This window comes from Lissotriton vulgaris, chromosome 10 (genome assembly GCF_964263255.1).
Source record: "Lissotriton vulgaris chromosome 10, aLisVul1.2, whole genome shotgun sequence".
NCBI classification, from domain to species: Eukaryota; Metazoa; Chordata; class Amphibia; order Caudata; family Salamandridae; genus Lissotriton; species Lissotriton vulgaris.
The window spans coordinates 1,100,540,727-1,100,559,392 of record NC_141698.1 but is presented as its reverse complement, the minus strand read 5'-3'; the positions used below and the strand labels follow the sequence as shown (position 1 = coordinate 1,100,559,392).

At 45.9% G+C, this 18,666-nt stretch overlaps 1 protein-coding gene across 3 annotated transcripts in view; it reads right to left on the bottom strand.

Annotated features, from left to right (window-relative positions):
* TBC1D5 (TBC1 domain family member 5) overlaps nucleotides 1-18,666 on the bottom strand; it is a 1,888,005-nt gene that overhangs the window by 29,832 nt on the left and 1,839,507 nt on the right. For all 3 annotated transcript variants that reach the window (XM_086942181.1, XM_086942182.1, XM_086942183.1), the window contains one exon: nucleotides 8,256-8,420. In XM_086942181.1, coding sequence (XP_086798307.1) covers nucleotides 8,256-8,420 — 165 coding nt within the window. The remainder of the gene's footprint in view (nucleotides 1-8,255; nucleotides 8,421-18,666) is intronic.

Here is an 18,666-nt window from a genome sequence, read left to right as displayed (position 1 = left end):
AAGACAAATGGCAACCGACTGTCTTGTTGGTGCCTGAGGGTTCTTCTTGTGGCACTCTGCATGCAACCCTTACTGTTTGACTGATCTTTGTTTGAAATAATTTCTTTACTTGGTGGTAGCTATTGATTATCCCTTTACTTTTTTAGTCACTCTTCGGTTGATTTGTAACTATTACTCATAAGGGGTACAAGAGTGGCCTCACGAGCCCTTTCTCTCCTGTTGATTATATATATACAAAAAGATCTAGCCAAGGGACGCCCTGGGGCAGCACGAGGTCGGCACGCAAGAACGGATACTATGAAAAGTGCTAGTTTACATTTTTTTCAATTTTTGTCTATTCTGACAGATTTAGACTTTTTTTTATAAACAGATTTTTATTGTCATTTAACATACAGGGGTACCTTGTGGTGCCCAAGTATATCGACAATCAAAAATAGTGCGTGTGCCATGGCAGTCGAAAATGCTTACTCAAGACAGTAAAACATATCAAAAGAAGTAGCTATGGGTACATGACACTCATGTATGCATATTAATTGATCTCAGTCAATACTGCTCAAACGTATCCTTAACCTGGTCTGTCAGATCAGGCTCACCTGGAGCCTTCAATCAATCAATCAATCAGTACACCCCTAGGGGTATCTGGGCCGTGAGGAAGCTGTGTCTCAGTTAAACAACAAGGTCTTGAGTCTCTTCTGAAGTCTGCCAGAGAGGGTGCTGTAGGGAGGTGGATGGGCAGGCCATTAAAGGTCTTGGCGTCGATGCAGGAGAAAGAACTGTTACCGCTGCAGCAGATGCGGGGGATGTGTGCGAGGGCTAGAGAGGATGAGCAAAGGTGTCAAGAAAGGTAATGGAAGCTTAGTCGATTTTTGATGTAGGATGGTCCCTGGTCATGGAGGGCTTTGTAGGCATGCGAGAGGATCTTGAATTGGCATCTCTTCTGGATGGGCAGCCAGTGGGGGTGATGTGGTACCATTTGGGGAGGTTCAGGATTAGAAAGCGCTCATATTACTGAAGTAGGATATGGCAGATGGGTAGGTGTGCTGCTTAAAGGGATGAACATTATCTGGCTGTGCAGATACTCCTACAGTTGCAGGTCTCTGGTATGAAACGTGTTGGACTGGCATGAAATCTACAGTATACCCCTGCACTCCAGCAGCGGATGAAATAGGCTGAGTTGACACTTCAATTATGGCTGAGATTTGGAAGACAGAGGTATGGGCTGTATTTTGTTTTTATCAAACAAAGGGAACCACCCTACTTCCCACTCTGGAAACACTCCTGCAAAGGGCTGGAGTCTCCCACTCCAAAGAAGAGAAACAGACCACCCCAAAGTTCATGGGAATGCAAGGGAAGGGGTTTCGCCTAAAATAAGAACAGTTAAAAAATGTATATGAGCACATTGGACTGAATCTCCCCAGCTATATCCAGTGCTTTAAATGGATAGGTATTGTGAGATACTGGGTACATGCATTTCTTTATTTCAAGAGGGAGAGTACCGGCACTTCTCTGCAGAGGTGCAATACTTTTAACTGGAGAGTACCGGCACTTCACAAAAGGAAGCTGGTACTCTGGTATAGGGTACCTGCACTTGTTTTTCCATTTCAAGCACTGGTTTTATCCTACGTATACTTTAACACGTGTGCGTATAAGTAGGTCTACATATGTAAATGTTCACCTTTTCATTGTGAATCAAGCCCTATGAAGTTGTTTCAGAAAATGGCTAACATGAATCTTAAATCTTAATTACTTTTAGTTTGTGAATTTGCCAAAGACAATATGGTTTTTTCATTGTCATTCTACACACCAGAGTCTCACCCCTTATTGCACAAAAAGTGAACAATAAGAAATCCAATATTTATTGCCCATTTCTTAGAATTGAAAAAATCTGATTTCAGTGAAAGTAAAAATAGCAAAAAGAGCTCAAGACGTTTAACTACGAGATTGTCCATGTAAGAATTTAACCAAGAATCAAGATGCATTTCCCACTGTTCGGGGCTCCTATAACACAGTTGAAAGAGGGTTGAGCGTTGGTGAATACCAACAATCTCAGTGATATGGTATGTAAAGAGACAAGGACAAACATCCACTGTCATGTAAGAGAACAGACATGTCCCAGCATCCTCTGGGTGCCTGCACTCCCCAGCTGCAGTGATTACAGCCCCACAGTCACACCCAGGGTGCAGGGTCGCCTTTTGCTGGTGCCAGGGGCTGTAATGAAGCCATCCCTTCAATGGCACGGACTGGTCGACGTTGCCTTCTTTCAAAGTCGACGGCCAAGTCTCCAATATGGCAACTGCCATCCCCTTGAGAAACGGCTATACTAACGTCATTCGCACCAATAGGATGTTTTAATATGTAAAGTTCGGACAAAAAAACACTGTACAATAAAATTTTAGTGATTTTTATACAAAGCTGTCATGTTCATGTACACATGTGTTGTCAACTTGTAAAAGTTTCTAAAACTATGCACTACATTTTCAATTAAAGCAATGTATTAATATACACAAACTAGGCCACTGATTTCTATACAGTGTCAATATATAGTTAAAATTATGAGCTTTGAAAAATTGTGAAAAAATATACACCAAACATTAAGGAACTGGTTTGTTACAAAGTCTACGTTTGTACCATTTGTATGTTGTAAAACTATAAAGTTTACAAACCTGCGGACTAGGAATTGTAAAAGTGTTTTTACTGCATACAAAATGTGATGTTTTCTTTACAGATGTGTTGTAACAATGTGAAGAGTAATACAATATATTATGGAAGGGACTGTATTGGTCAGAACATTTTAATATGTATGCATTAAGGATTGAATAGTAAAATTTCTAAAAACGATACCAACAAGCATTGGCAAAACCATTAAGTCTAGCATTGGCATGCTGGAGAGTGTAACAGTCAGACGCGAGCAGTTGGATTCGATTACTATTTTTTTTGCGTAGACCCAAATATGGTACATTCAGACTATGGCGCAGTAATCTGTTCCCCTACAACAAGTCTCAATTCACAAATAGTTCTTCAGACACTAAGGAAACTTTTATGGAACAAAAGATGAAGTTTTGAAAAGTCTCCCAGTTCCTGCTACCGTTCAGCTTCAATGTAGAGCGTACTGTCCTATATCGAAATGTTCCATAGGCGTGGAAATAGGAGGCGGATATTCTACTGACCACCGAGTGCAGATTGGACAGGCAGCCCATCTCCCAAGCATTAGCAAGTCTTCCTGCTCAATAAGGATGTTCTGGCCGCGATCACTATCCTCAGAGGCACAGTGTTCCTCTTCAGGAAGGCAAGTGCTTTCTTGTATTATGAGGTTTTAATGTGCCCATTGCTCATTAAGGGCTCCCAGAGAAGCATCGCTGAACAAGATGTATCTGCACCATAAAGGGAAGCGGTCCTGTCTACCGTGCCAGCTCGAAGAGGCAAAGCGAGGGCTCCAACCAGATGCACGTGTGACTGCATCCTCCTCTCCAGCAATGGCGTGGAGAGTCCACGAAGAGGGTTACTGGAAGATGCTAACCGACAGATACTAGGTATAACACCGTCCTCTTCTGCTCCAATGTTTGCAATGCATGACCACTCACAAGCCTGAGACCCATCCTCTCTGCCACCATGACCCCCGAGTCTTGAAAGCGCTGGACTGGTTTTTCAGGAGTTGAGGTGTCTGCCTCTGGTGGTAAGCCTGGACTCAACTGCAGCCCCTCCACATCTGGTACTGAGGGAACTGGTGAGTCAGGGAGAGCAAGCCCAGGGAGCAGGCCGCAGCACAGCTCTATCTAAAGCGCCCCTAGGCTGATTCTCCGTGGTCTACAAGCAACCTGAATCAGTCACGCAGTCGGGCCCACCGAGAAAGAAAGCTGCGGCTTGCGTTTTTACATGGAGGCGAATCACTACACCAGGGCCCATAGCACAACCTATGCAATCTGTAGCATCCAACCGGGCCCATCAAATGTATTTGGCCGCGTCCTGCCTGTCAAGGACAGTTTAGACAAAGGTATGTCTAAACTCTTCTGGAAGGGCTGGTAAAACCTCGCTCGCTACCAGCCACATGTTGTGGGAGAATCTGCCCATCAGTCAGACCGTATTCAATGATGGTCAAGTCATAGAACTGTGAGAGAAACAGATGAATATTCAAGAAAACGTTAGGCGTTACTTTCAAAGGCAGGCACTACGTTGAGCTGGAAATAGCTTGGCTGTGATCCCAAGAATACAACTTTCTAGATGTTGGGGAATTGTGTTTCCTAAGTAGCACCACAGTTACGGTACGCTTTTCCCAACATTATGCATGAGGGAGACAATCATACGATATTCCGTAAGGAACTGTGATGATAGCGTTGGGACGCCTTGTTAGATAAATGTAGGCACTTAATAAATGCTATTTCACTTATTCATTCAAACTGCTGCAGGAGAACACCCTCTTGCCAAGAGCATCAATTCACTTGTACTCTCTGTAAGGTGGAGCAGTAGGAAATACACAGGGTTCACAATGCCGGCCGGTGATAGATGCTGGATCAAGAACTCTAGATCACCTGAGACAGGCTTGGGGGCAACTAACCAAAAGCCCTGAGCAGGGCTTAGAACATGCTGCCACCTGAGTGTCAGTCAGGGCTTCACTGAAGGGTAATAAATGCTCTGAAGTTGCAGGACCGGCTGCAAAACATCAGTAAGCAGATTAGCTTGGAAACTACAGGTCTAACACCCCTGCTGCCCTGCGTACCACCACAGAAAAGCAGACACTTTCCTCAGTCGGGCTCAAAAATGGGACCTCATTTCTGTCTCTAGCACGTTATCACCCCCATCCTGATGGAACTCCATTGGCTTCCGTTGCCGGTCCGGACCATCTTCAAAAGAAGCTGCATCATTAACAAAATCATGACCAGCACCCCCGCTCATCTTGCAGACAAGCTCACCATCCCTGGTGAATCTCTGCACACACCCAGCCAGGACACCATCAGACTGCAGACTAAGAAGAGTGAAAAAGAAAAAAAACAAGACTGCAGGCCTTTTCTATCTATGCACCACAGTGCTTAATTTGTAAAATATTAAGTGCCAGGGCTCTCTCCTGGAGGCCACTGCAGCTTGCACCATCCATCGCCCTGGTCTTCTCTGCCAAAACAACTACTAACCATCTCTCTCGCATGTAAATGCGACAGTTTAGATTATTGCAGATCCCCAAAGCTAAAGGAATGGCTGAGGAGGCTGGTATTTGCAATTTTAATGTATATTTTATTCCTAAACAACCGTGGTTCTGCTCATCTCTAAATTAGATGAGCAGCGCCACCATGTGGTAGACTGTCCTAGGTATGATGTTGACAATTAGGTGCCGGTACCGAGCACCAGAAACCAATAAAGTGCCAATGCTAAACACCGGAAAGCCCCGGCTCAAATTAAGCACTGATGCACCCAGGATCTAGAACAACATCTCTGTATCCTTCAGGACCGCATCAATTCTGCTTCAAGTTAAGAAAGAGTTGAAGAATCACCTCTTTAAAGAACACCACATCACTATTCATTAACCATCCACAGCCCATCTCCCTCTCCTATTACTCGTTGACTTTAGGCATGCCTCGGACCTTATGCAGCGCTCAGCCTTTTGGCTGGGTTTGCACCATAGAAATACCATATAACTACACACATAAATACATTAAGCACACTACAATTTTAAAGGTCTAAGTATAGACCATTACAGTACAGTGAGAAGGCAATAAATTGTCTGCCTCTTCCTCATCAGCTCCATCACGTGGAATATCCCGAGGGTCCATCGGAGTTTAAATCAAATAGGACCTCAAGTGGACAAAGATGGTGGCACCAAGTCAAAGGTACAGCCAGAGACTCCTTTAACACAACCAGCTGTGCTTTAGTGATCTCCACACAAGACACTGGCTGTGATCTAGCTGAGCGCAGACCTTGAAATGAGATAGGACTCTGGATCGGATATGGCTCTACTAACCGGGGGTAGTGTTGGCCGGGTGGAATTAAGTTGGTCTTCAACAAAGGAGTGGAGACCTGGCTCATTGCTAGGGAGGGAGGGTAGAGGTCTAATAGGGTCAGTCAACACTGGAGCAGGATCTGTGAATTAAAGTCCAACTGGAGTCCTGGTGGATCCGTGGGGGCCATAGGTACTCCAGGAGAACCTAGATGAATCAGAAAGAGCTGCACATTGCCTCCTTTAAGGCCTCTATCTAATGCAGATTCGAGTATGGCCTGAGGAATGCGGGCACACAGGCTCCAGCTGTGGACTGGTGTGGAGTCAAGCCCTTCAAGTGCAGACTGCATGATCCTTCTCTGGAGCGGGAATGACGAAAGTATTACTACCACCTAGACTTCATGTTTTTGATGAGATTTGTCCTTGGACTTCTTCTCAGACTTACTCTGGGCATGTACCTCAACTAGGAGCAGGCCTTAGAGAAGAAACCAGCCAACGACCTGGAGAATGATAGTTTCTTGCGAATCACCTACCGCTTCCCGAGGGCCTTCAGTAACATCAATGGACATTTGTTGCAGGACTGTGAATAATGCTTAGATCCGAGACATGAAAGGCAGATAGAATGTGAGTCCGTAAATGACATTTACTTGCTGCAGATGCAGCACAGCTTGAAGCCAGTACATGCTGGGGAGACATCCCTAAAATACGGGTACAAAATGTTTTGGAAGTCTGTAAAGTGCGGATAAAGTTTGGGAAGGGAGCTACAGATCCATATCGAAGGATGTGAGAACTGACATTAGCACGGAAGCGTGGCCCCTCTATACGGCTTTACGCTGTCACTTCCGGAGGTGGCAAAGGGAGCGCAGAATCCATTGAAACCACCTACAGGCAGTGGGAGCAATGGTTAAAAAGTTTCTAGATACAGTTTGTCGCCTGGGGAAATTCAGAATCTGATGTTAGAAGTATCAAACAAAAGGTGTTCTTTTTATGACCCATTTCAAGTCCAGTTTGGACTTGTTAAATTTTGCACCTAAAGAACATGCTACTTACCTTCTGTAACATGGTTTTTGGTGTATACTCTATCTAATTGCAGATTCCTCACCTTTAGAATATTCCAAGGTGCCTGATTGGATCGGGATCATTAAAACAGCAGTACTTTTGCGCCCTGGTAGGTGGCATAATTCGGCTCTACGGTGGCTTCGCAAAACCCACCATTAAAAAATACCAGTGGGCAGATCTCTAGTTTGGGACATTTTTAGATAGAAAAAAAACATTACACTAAATGGGGGCGGGAGGGCAGAGGAATTTGAGGCTATATAGTTATGGAGCATCTATCAGAAAGAGTGTCACTAAAGGTAAGTAACTTGTTCATCTAACTGATACTTCTCATAGCCGATTCTTCACCTTTAGAACAGATACCAAAGTAAGTCCCTCTCAAGGTTGTAGGTCTGTGGAATGGATCAAATCAAAAAGTCCAGCAGAACTGAACCAGCAAACTGCGCTTCCCGTCAGATCTGGCTGTCAAGGCAGTAATGCTTTGCAAATGTGTGTATGGAGGCTCAAGTCAAGGTCTGACAAATGTCGCAAACTGGCACAGCAGGGCATAAAGTGACACAATTAGCGTTGACCATGTCACAGAGACTTTTTTCTTTTTTCACGTCAGCCATGCTACTGTACAACATGGCTAAAAAAAATCACAAAGCCAAGAGATCTCACATAGGCAAGACCTACTGGCTTTGCCAATGTCTGTCATACACTGTTTAGCACAGTAATGTCTACTGTATTATGTACTTCTCCCTCTAGGACAGGTGTCGACAAAGGCAAGAACCATGCTCGCTTTCATGATAACCATTGTAAATGATTATCACCTGGATTTATTCTATGTACATTAATCACCAGCAGCTATTTTGAAAATCTGGCACACCTTCAATCCACAAGGGCCAACTTTGAACACCCCATCCACAGCCGCCTCCTCCTCATGCCTAGGAGTCAGATCAAGGGTACAATTTGTACATTCATGCAGTGCTAAAACCTCATTGGTCATCTCATGAAAGCAGTGCAACATCATACAGATAGGAGACTATGTGCAGCATTCTTACATCGTAAATTCATATTTGAAGATAGGATTTGTAAATGGATGGGTGCGACCATCCAGCTCCTAAAGCAACAGAAAGAATACTGGCCAGTGTCAAGGAAGCGTGGGCTGCCAAGGGAGAATGGTAGCCAGCGGCTGCCTGTGGGCCACCTCGCACTCCGCTGACGCGCCACCCACTGCATGTCGTAGGACATTCACCACTAACTACTGCCGATGCAGCTGTGAATGGGACTTTACCTGTGCCACTGGCCTCAAGGCTGCCATCTCGGTGACAGGAGGTCCCTGCTCCTCGGTCAGGCCCTGGGAGCAGTAGTGGTCATCAGCGATGGTGATCTCGGCGTTCTCTTCGGCCTCCAGCAGGCTCTGGTTGAAGCGTAGAGATCCCTTCAGGATGTCCTTGATCTGTTGAGAGAACAGAAAGCAGCTCTTAGAAGCAGTGAACGCTGTATGTGTCTGACCACCCAAACATTCCTTCTTTAGTGGTGACCTTCATTCAGGGCGGGCAGGGATGGCTCCACCAGCTGCAGCTCAGCTTCGAACTTTAACCATACCCCCCTAAATCCCACTGTGATCGCCACTGCGTTCTTCATAAACACCAAAGGCAGCAGTTCCTTTCGTAAAAGGCCTGTGCCTCATTGTAAGGATTCCATAATGCGTCTCTGCAGTCACAGAGTGATATATAATAAGTATTTTTCAAGTTAAGTGCCTCCCCTTAAGCCCCTTGTAAAAGCCTGCAGCTTGGATAAGTAGGCTTGTGCTTCAATATAAGGATTCCATAATATGTCTCCGCAGTCCTAGAGTGGATTATAATCTGTATTTTCCATTTAAGTTGCGGACTTAAAATCCTTGTAAAGCCTGCAGCTAGGGTGGGTACGCTTGTGCCTCAATGTATGAATTCCATGATGGGTCTCTGCAGTCATAGAGCGCTTTATAATCAGTAACCTAAGTGTCCCCCTTAAACTTCTTGCCGCTTGGGACGGCTAGGCTGATTCACTACTAGCCACTTGCAGCACAATCTTTGGGCTTAGGCTGGCTGGCTGCTGTCTTCATAGGCAGAACTGTGAACATTAGCTGGGATGAAGAGATTTTTCAGTGGCAAGTGTTTGATGTGGGAGGGAGATATCTCAGGTATCATATTATGTTATGTTATGTTGATTTGTACGGCGCACTAGTCACCCTTGAGGAGAGTATCCAGGTGCTTGAGCAGGCATGGTGTCCCCAAGAATCAATTCAAAGAGCAAGGACTCCAGCCTCTTGAACTCAAGAAGCGAGGAGGAGACTCTGATGCGATGAGGGAGGCAGGTCCAAGTTTTGGGTGCGATATAGGAGAATGAGCGACCTCCTGCCCTGCTTTTGTGAATGAGGGCAGTGTGCGTGAGGGAGTGTGAGGCAGAGCATAGGTGTCTGGCAGGCTGGTGAAAGTGTATAAACCCCTACTGCTCAACAAATACTTTAGAACCTACCCTAACTGAGCTATGTTCCCAAAGCTCACAACGACTCAGCCTTGACCAGTTGTGGCGGTTAAATTAGTGTTTCAGCGGCCCACTGTGTCTTGTACATCTTTTAGCTCATGTGGTTTCTATGTCTGCATACTGTAACTACCGCTGCAGCCGAACAATTTTCTTTATCTGTTTTTTGCATGTATTTCAATCTAATGATCTTGCATTATATGTAAAGCACTCTGATACCTTCGGGTCTAGCTAGCCAAAACCTATAAATAAATAAATATACTGCTGTTCAGGTATGCTGGTCCAGTGTCGCGTAAGGCTTTATATGTGAGTGAGAAGTTTGAATTGGCAGCGATTCTGAATGGGGACCCAGTGTAGCTCCTTGAGGTACGGTGCAATGTGGGTACGGTGTGGAAGGTCGAGTATTAGTCTTGAGATGGTGGTCTAGACCATCTGGAGTCTGAGTAGGAGTTCCTTGGAGATTCTGGCATAGTGTGTGTGTGTAAGGAAATGCCTCTGTTTGCATGATTACCCCTAAAAATTTGGACTGATGCTGCCGGTTTTTCGACTCAGAGTGCACTGAGGACTGATAACCAGTACTCAGGGCCAGTATTCTAACCGCTTACAGAGTGCATGTTGAATTGGCTACCCCCAATTTGCATAAGCTGTCTTACTTACAAGTCCATAGTATATGTTATCAAGGGTATTCACAGAATACCCCAATACCTTTTTTGAGGTAAGGAATACATTTGTTTGTGGAACCACAAATTTGGTATTTTTAAACCTTTTTCATTTTTGCAAAAAAACACTCCCCTTAATTTTATCAAATGTGGTTAGGTGTATAGGGACCCCCCCTATATTTAACAATTCAGTGCTCCCGCGTATTCGTTGGTAGTAGCACACCCCTGTTTGTAGAGGACAGGGATGGACCCAATGATGAAGCATGCCACCAAGGGGCAACTCGGGTGGGTAAGGGTTTTATGAAAAGAGAACATTTTTTCTTTTCTTTTTGTATCTCCTGCAAGGTATTGTAAAGAATTCCCCCTTTTTTTCTCCATTTAGAGGGTGCCTCTCTTAACTGACAAATACTCCTTAAAGGCCCCCCAAGACCTTCTCCCTGCCAGATTTGGTCACCTTAGTCCCGCTGAAGGTTGTAACACCTTATGGTTACTAATGCTTGTTTGCGGTTTTGACTAAAGGAATTAAAATTTACGTTTTCTGTAAAAATCAACATCTCCAGAACCCTTTGCTGGGTTTTGGCTCATCTTAATCTCTAAAAATTAATAAAAATATAATCTATTTTTATAAATTGTTGTCAGATTTATTTTGTGTCGTGTGACTTTCTTAATTCATTGTTTGGTGCTTCTACATACTTACACATATTCTTATGTTTAAGCCTTGCTGCTCGATGCCACAGCTACCTAGGGTTGAGCTAAAGGTTTTGTAAACAAGCCTGACTGGACTCAAGGTAGGTTTTCAAATGTATTACACAGTAAGGTTGCACAACCATGCCATATAATACACACAAATCCTCACAGTGTGTTGTCGTAGTCGAGCCTCCTTGTGAAGAGTGCTTGTGTGGCAGGCAGCCCTTCTGTTATTCTGTGGCAGCTACTTGACCTTTCGTAGCATGTGTCGGATGTGAAGCAGGAGGTGTACACTGCCTTGACTTGTGCTATCATGTTTTGCTTGTTGTTTAGGATGATCCCCAGTTTTTTTGCATGGTTGGTGGGTGTTGGTCCTAGCTCTGATGAGCACCAGGAAGAGCCTCAATGGAGAGGTCTTATTTCCGAAGATCAGGACTTCTGTCTTGTTGCAACTGAACTTCAAGGAGTTGGCCCTCATCCACTACCATGTTCATGCAATAGGTGCAGTTGGTTTTGGTTGTGGTTGTCGTCAGCGTAGATGATGATGTTTTGGGATCATGTTGGCAGGCGGATCTATGTACACTCTGAACAGGGTGGGACTGATGGATGACCCTGGGGGGGACTCTGCAGATCACGTTCTTGGTCTCTGATGTGAAGGGTGGCAGTCACAACTTCTATCATGCACAATTTATTTGCAGGGAGACTGAACTTTAGTTATGCTTCTATTACATGGATGAACTGTGTGCTTACGAGGGCGCTCATGATTTGGTGTCGGAGGTAGAAAGGTGCAATAATGCAGCCCTAAATGAGCAGGAGAGTTCTTCTAGAGGTTTGACAGCAGATGCCTTAAGGGGGAGGGGAAGGTGCAATCATGCAAATCCTAAACCTACAAGAGACCTCCTCTGTAGGCCTCAATGCACCTGGTCAACTGGGCATTTACACAATAATGTTACTAGTCTCTCTGCCCCTTTTCTCGATGTGCAGCTCAACAGTCCTTATGGGTGGGTTCGATAAAGACTGATCATTTTGGTTCAAAGATTACAATTTGTGTATTTGAAATCTAATCTTTGTGACAGCTTTAAGAAGAGAACTCCAGTGTCAATGGCATGTACCATAATCTAAGGCTATGGTCTGAGGGGAACGCTCCAACCTCAGACCATTCCAGGGTGAGAGGTCCTCTGAATGCAAGGGATGGACGGACCGCCCTTCAGAGGAGAGGAGATGCCAAAAGAATGCTTTGGACTGTCTCTGCTGGGGACATTTGCCTTCACAACTCACAGATTCATGGCCAGAGATAAGTTCAATCAACATAGCCTGGAACACTCAGAAACCATGTTTCGATAGACTATTAATACAGACACAATTATACATTGTCAACATATCCACCTCAGTTCTACATCTCCCTATAAAATTGTCAACTTATTTTAAATTCCTAAATTCATCCAAATTTACTTCCCATCTATGGTAAATATGGGTTCATTTACAATTCCAGCTCCAATCCATGGGTACTTGAGAACTACTGCTGAATAATAGGTTTAGTAAAATTATGTAGGGAGATATTCTCTCTATTGTCGATATTTATTATGTTTAGTATTTCGCTTTCTTATGGCCTATGTTTTTTTTACTCTGCGGCCTCCAATTCTTCTGAATCAAAACCACAGCTGAGTAGGTAGTGACCTGCACCGAAGGCCAAGAGAGCCAGGAACAAGCTGTATCTTGTGCTGCGATGTTGGCGATATGAACCAGAGATTGTGGGATAAATGGGACTGCTGGAGACAAATACAGGGAGAAGAATGATCTTGAAAGTAACAAACCACGAGGACCAAGACATGAATGTATATTTACTATTCAGGCTTCTTGGCTTGACTAACTGTGTGAACCTGGGAAAATCCTTCTAGTTACCGGTGCTACCCTAAATTTCTTTAGTAACATACAGTGATGTTTAAAACCAATTTAAAGATATAGGGGCTCATTAGGATGACGGGCGGACTTTGTCCGCCCGCCATCCTGTCGGAAATCGGGACCGCCCGCCATTAGGGTAGGGGACCCGTGGGGGGTATTAGGATGTGCCCGCCACAGTGGCGGGCACATCCTGCATTTACAGCATTGTGGAGGGCGGTGCTCTCTGCACCGCCAGCCACAATGCTATAAATGCATAAATGCATTTGCATAAACAAAGCGGCAGGCACTGCCACTTTGTCTATGCAAATGAAGGGGGGTACCTTAGGTACCCCCTAGTGTGCCACCCCCACCCCTCCTTCACTCTGGGGGCCCGCAGGGGGCCCCCAGAGTGAAGACTGCATGCCTTTCCGTGGCGGCATTGCTACCACGGAAAGGCATTAGTAAAACCGCATCCTAATATGACAGGCGGTGTCTGACAGACACCGCCACCATAGAAACCATTTTCCGTTCCGGTCACCTTGCGACCGGGGCGGAAAAGCGGCGGACGGTCTTTCCATCCGCAGAGATCCCCCCGCCATACTAATATGGCGGAGGGGAAAACGAGTGTGGATGTCGGGCGGATTGCCCCCGCCAGGCTGGCGGTGGCTACGGCCAGCCTGGCGGGGGCAATCCGCCCGACATCATAATGGGCCCCATAGTGTTTTTTCAGAAAACAGTATTAAGTGGTGGATGAATTCCAGAGGTTAATCTCACCTCCAGATAGATGGCCAGCCACAAGTCTCATGCCATCTCCATTCCCTCTTAAGATGCTCCAGGAACCCACTTCAGACCAGGAACACTAGAATATTCATTAATTTCTTTTATGATACTTTATGTGCCTGCTTTAAAACAGCAAGACCGGTTGGAATATGGTTTTCATTTCTTTTACGGTGCTCTGGGTTAAGACATGGGTATGCTGTTTTCATTTCCTCTTACAAAGGTAAACACCTCTGCTTCAAATTGGCCAGAGACACCAGGAGGTAGTCTTCAATCTCTCTTACAAACCTGAAGCACCTGCGTCAAACCAGCCAGACAAGTGGATTTTGTCATCATTTTCTTTTGAGGCTCTAAGGGATCATCTTCAAGCTCTCTGACAATGCTTTCTCTATGCACCTTCTTCATAATGACCAATGGACAGGACTTTAGTAACTCTTACAGTGTTCCACATACCTTTTAAGAGGTGCCCAATGGATCGGTTTTTATTCGCTCTCATAGTGTTCCACACAATTCTAAGTTGACCAACGGACGGGTCTTTATTCGCTCTAATGGTGTTCTGCATACCTTTTAAGAGCTGACTAATGGACAGGTCATTATTTGCTCTTAAAGTGTTTTACATAAGTCTTCAGAGCTGCCCAATGGACAAGTCTTTATTCGCTCGCACAGTGTTCTACATACCTTCTAAGAACTGACCAACGGACGGGTCTTTATTCACTATAACAGTGCTCTACATAGCCTCTAATGAGCTGACTAACGGCAGGTCCTTATTCGCTCTCACGGTGTTCTACATACTCCATAAGAGCTGACTAACGGACGGGTCTTTATTCACTCTCACAGTGTTCTACACACCTCTAATGAGCTGACCAACAGCAGGTCCTTATTCGCTCTCACGGTGCTCTACATAAGTCTTATTTGCTAAGCAACAGATGGGTCTTTAACCCCTCTCAGTGTGTACTATATACCTCCCAGGAGCTGACCAGTAGATGGGTCTTTATTTGCCCTCACTGTTCTACACACCTCTAATGAGCTGACCAACGGAGGGGTCTTTATTTGCTCTCACAGTGTTCTACCCACCTTCTAAGAGCTGACCAATGGACGGGTCTTTACTCGCTCCCACGGTTTTCTAAATATGTCTTAAGAGCTGACCAAAGGACGGGTCTTTATTTGCTGTCATGGTGTTCTACACACCTCTAATGAGCTGACCAACGGATGGGTCTTCATTCGCTCTCAAAGTGTTCTACACACCTCCTACGAGCTGACCAACAGATAGGTCTTTATTCGCTCTTACAGTGTTCTACACACCTCCTAAGAGTTTACTAACGGACGGGTCTTTATTTTCTCTCACGGTTTTCTACACACTTCCTAAGAGCTAATGGACGGGTCTTTATTTGCTCTCACTGTGTTCGTAACACCTCTGATGAGCTGACCAATGGACGGGTCTTTATTCGCTCTCACGTTGTTCTTCATATGTCTTAAGAGCTGACCAAACGGACAAATCTTTATTCACTCTCACGGTGTTCTACACACCTCTAATGAGCTGACCAACGGCAGGTCCTTATTCGCTCCCAATGTGTCCTACACACCTCCTAAGAGCTGACTAACGGACGGGTCTTTATTCACTCTCACAGTGTTCTACAACCTCTAATGAGCTGACCAACGGCAGGTCCTTATTCGCTCTCTCGGTGCTCTACATAAGTCTTATTTGCTAAGCAACAGATGGGTCTTTAATCCCCCTCGCGGTGTACTATATACCTCCTAGGAGCTGACCAGTGGATGGGTCTTTATTTGCCCTCAGTGTTCTACACACCTCTAATGAGCTGACCAACGGATGGGTCTTCATTCGCGCTCAAAGTGTTCTACACACCTCCTAAGAGCGGACCAACAGACAGGTCTTTATTCGCTCTTACAGTGTTCTACACACCTCTAATGAGCTGACCAACGGATGGGTCTTCATTCGCGCTCAAAGTGTTCTACACACCTCCTAAGAGCTGACCAACAGACAGGTCTTTATTTGCCCTCATGGTGTCCCACAGGTTCTCTGAGTGGGTGATGAGGATTCACAGCGCACTTAACCCTCCTAGATCAGCGTTGCAGGCACAGGCAGCACAGTTCTTCCTTCCAGGGGATAGCGCTCAATGTTCCTGGGGCGCAGTTCAGGGGGCAAGTTCACCAGCAAGCCCTTGGAGATTGTCAAGATGCACAAGTTGAATTAAAAAAGTCCTTCAGTCTTTTCTTCCTCTCTCCTTCTTGCAGCAAGGCACCCACCACAGGCCAGTCTGTCAGGATTAGAGACAGTAGTCCTCCATGCAGCTTTCCCAGGTTCTTCTCTTCAGGCAGAGTTTCTTCTTGGCGTCAACAGGATCTGATTTCTTAGGAGCAGGGCTCCTACTTTTATCCAGCATTTTATCCAGGGGGGCATTTGCCTAATCCAGTCAGTCTCTGAGCACTTTGTTTTTCAGGGTTTGGTTTCTTCTTTCAGTGTGCAGGGCCGGGACATCAGACGCTCCGCAGGAAGTGGAGCCAGCATTGTGATGACAAGTACAGTCAGGACCACTCTGTTGACAGTCTTCCCTGTTCCTGGACCAGGTTTAGGGCAGAGTCATCAGTCGCTCCCCAGGGGGCGGAGCCAGCATTGTTGTGGCAGAGCACAGCCCTATTCAGAGTCAAGGGGCACTCCTCCCACTCATCCTGGTGTAATCCTCTATTCACCACCTGTCTTCCCTAACCCTGTCACTCACAGAACCCAGACAGCAGATACACATCAGAGCAGAGGCGGGCTAAAATGGTTAGGCAAGCAAATGCTAACTTTCTAAAAGTAGCATTTGCAAACACAGGATATTAAAATAAACTTTACTAAAAGAAGTATTTTATTATTATGGGTTCAGAGATATTAAACTTGACTTCCTACCATGTTCCCTGAGCCTGCTGGGATTATAGTGTGTAATAATTCCAGCAGACCATTCTGGCCTCTGAGAACAGGTAGCTTTATAATATTAAAAAACGAATTTGGCTGTAATTCACTATTAGGACATGTCACACACATCAGGGCTTGTCCTACCTCATGCTTACAATGCACCCTGCCCTTGGGATTACCATAGGGGTGACTAATATGAAGTTAAGGGAAGGTTTAGGGACTGGCAAGTAGGTGCACTTGCGCAGTCAGCATGACAGTACCAGACTGCACGCAGGTTCTGCAATGGCAGACCCTAGACACATTTTACCCAGCCGCTTCTGTGGGTGGCACAACCAGTGCTGCAAGCGCACCAGCAGTATTTGTATTTACAAGCCCTGGCACTCCTGGTGTACTTTACTGGGGACTGATAGTAAACCAAATACGTCAATCATGGACACCAATCAATGTATACACTTTTCATAGGGAGCACTTGCACTGTGGCACTGATTGGCAGTGGCACAGTGCCCTGAGCAGCTAACACCATCAAAACACATGAGGCACATCAGCAAAAAGTGGAAGGGAGACTCACGCCAAGGTGCCAGGTCTAACACTCTCATTGTGTCCTACACACCTCCTAAGATCTGACCAACTGACTAGTCCTTATTTGCCCTCGCAGTGTTCTACATACCTCCTAAGAGCTGACCAACTGATGGGTCTTCATTCGCTCTCACAATGTTCCACATTGCTTCTAAGAGCTGACCAATGGATGGGTCTTTATTCGGTCCCATGGTTTTCTACATACGTCTTAAGAGCGGACCAAAGGACGGGTCTTTATTTGCTCTCACGGTTTTCTACACACCTCTATTGAGCTGACCAACGGACGGGTCTTTATTCACTCTCACAGTGTTCTACACACCTCTAATGAGCTGAGTCAAGTCAAGTCAGGAGATTTATATAGGGCGCTACATACCCATAGGGTCTCAAGGCGCTTGAGGAAGGGTGGGGGATTACTTGTCGAATATCCAAGTTTTAAGTTGCTTTCTGAATGCTAGGTGGTTCTGAGTAAGGCGAAGGTGAGTAGGAAGTGTGTTCCAGGTTTTAGCTGCTAGGTAGGAGAAGGATCTACCTCCCATGGTGGTTTTGTTGATGCGCGGTACAGTGGCAAGGGCTTGTTTGGAGGATCGTAGCTGACGGGAGGGGGTGTAGAAGGACAGTCGTGAGTTGGGGCATTCGGGTCCAAGTTCGTAAAGTGATTTGTGTGCGTGGGTTAGGAGGCGGAAAGTAATGCTCTTATTTACGGGGAGCCAGTGGAGGTTTTTCAGGTGACCAGAGATGTGTTCTTTACGCGGGATGTCTAGAATGAGCCTGGCTGAAGCGTTCTGGATGCGTTGGAGTTTTTTCTGGAGTTTTGCGGTGTTACCGGCGTATAGGGTGTTTCCGTAGTCTAGGCGGCTCGTGACCAGTGCGTGGGTGACCGTTTTTCTAGTTTCGGTGGGGATCCAGCGAAATGTTTTTTTGAGCATGCGAAGAATGTTGAAGCAAGATGATGAGACGGCGTTGACTTGTCTGGTCATCGAGAGAGAGGAGTCCAGGATGACGCCCAGGTTCCGTGCGTGGTCAGTTGGGATGGGTGCTTTTCCTAGGGCAGCTGGCCACCAAGAGTCATCCCAGGCGGAGGGGGAGGTGCCTAAGATGAGGACTTCTGTTTTGTCTGAGTTCAGTTTCAGACGGCTGTGCTTCATCCACTCGGCAACTTCTTTCATTCCTTCATGTAGGTTGGTTTTGGCGGTGTTAGGGTCTTTGGTGAGTGAGAGGATCAGTTGGGTGTCATCAGCGTATGAGATGATGTTGAGATTGTGTTGGCGTGCGATGGCCGCGAGGGGGCTCATGTATACGTTGAAGAGGGTGGGGCTGAGTGAAGATCCTTGTGGCACGCCGCAGATGACTTCAGAGGCCTCTGACTTGAATGGTGGGAGGCGGACTCTCTGGGTTCTTCCGGTGAGGAACGAGGTGATCCATTCCAGTGCTTTTCCTTGGATTCCGACGTTTTTGAGGCGCTGTAGAAGGGTGCTCTGACAGACTGTGTCGAAGGCAGCGGAGAGGTCGAGGAGGATGAGGGCGACTGTGTCTCCGTTGTCCAGTAGAGTTCGAATGTCGTCTGTTGCTGCGATAAGTGCGGTCTCAGTGCTGTGTTTGGCTCGGAAGCCGGACTGTGAGGAGTCGAGGGATTTGTTGGTTTCGAGGAAGGTGGCGAGCTGGTTGTTGACAGCTTTCTCGATGAC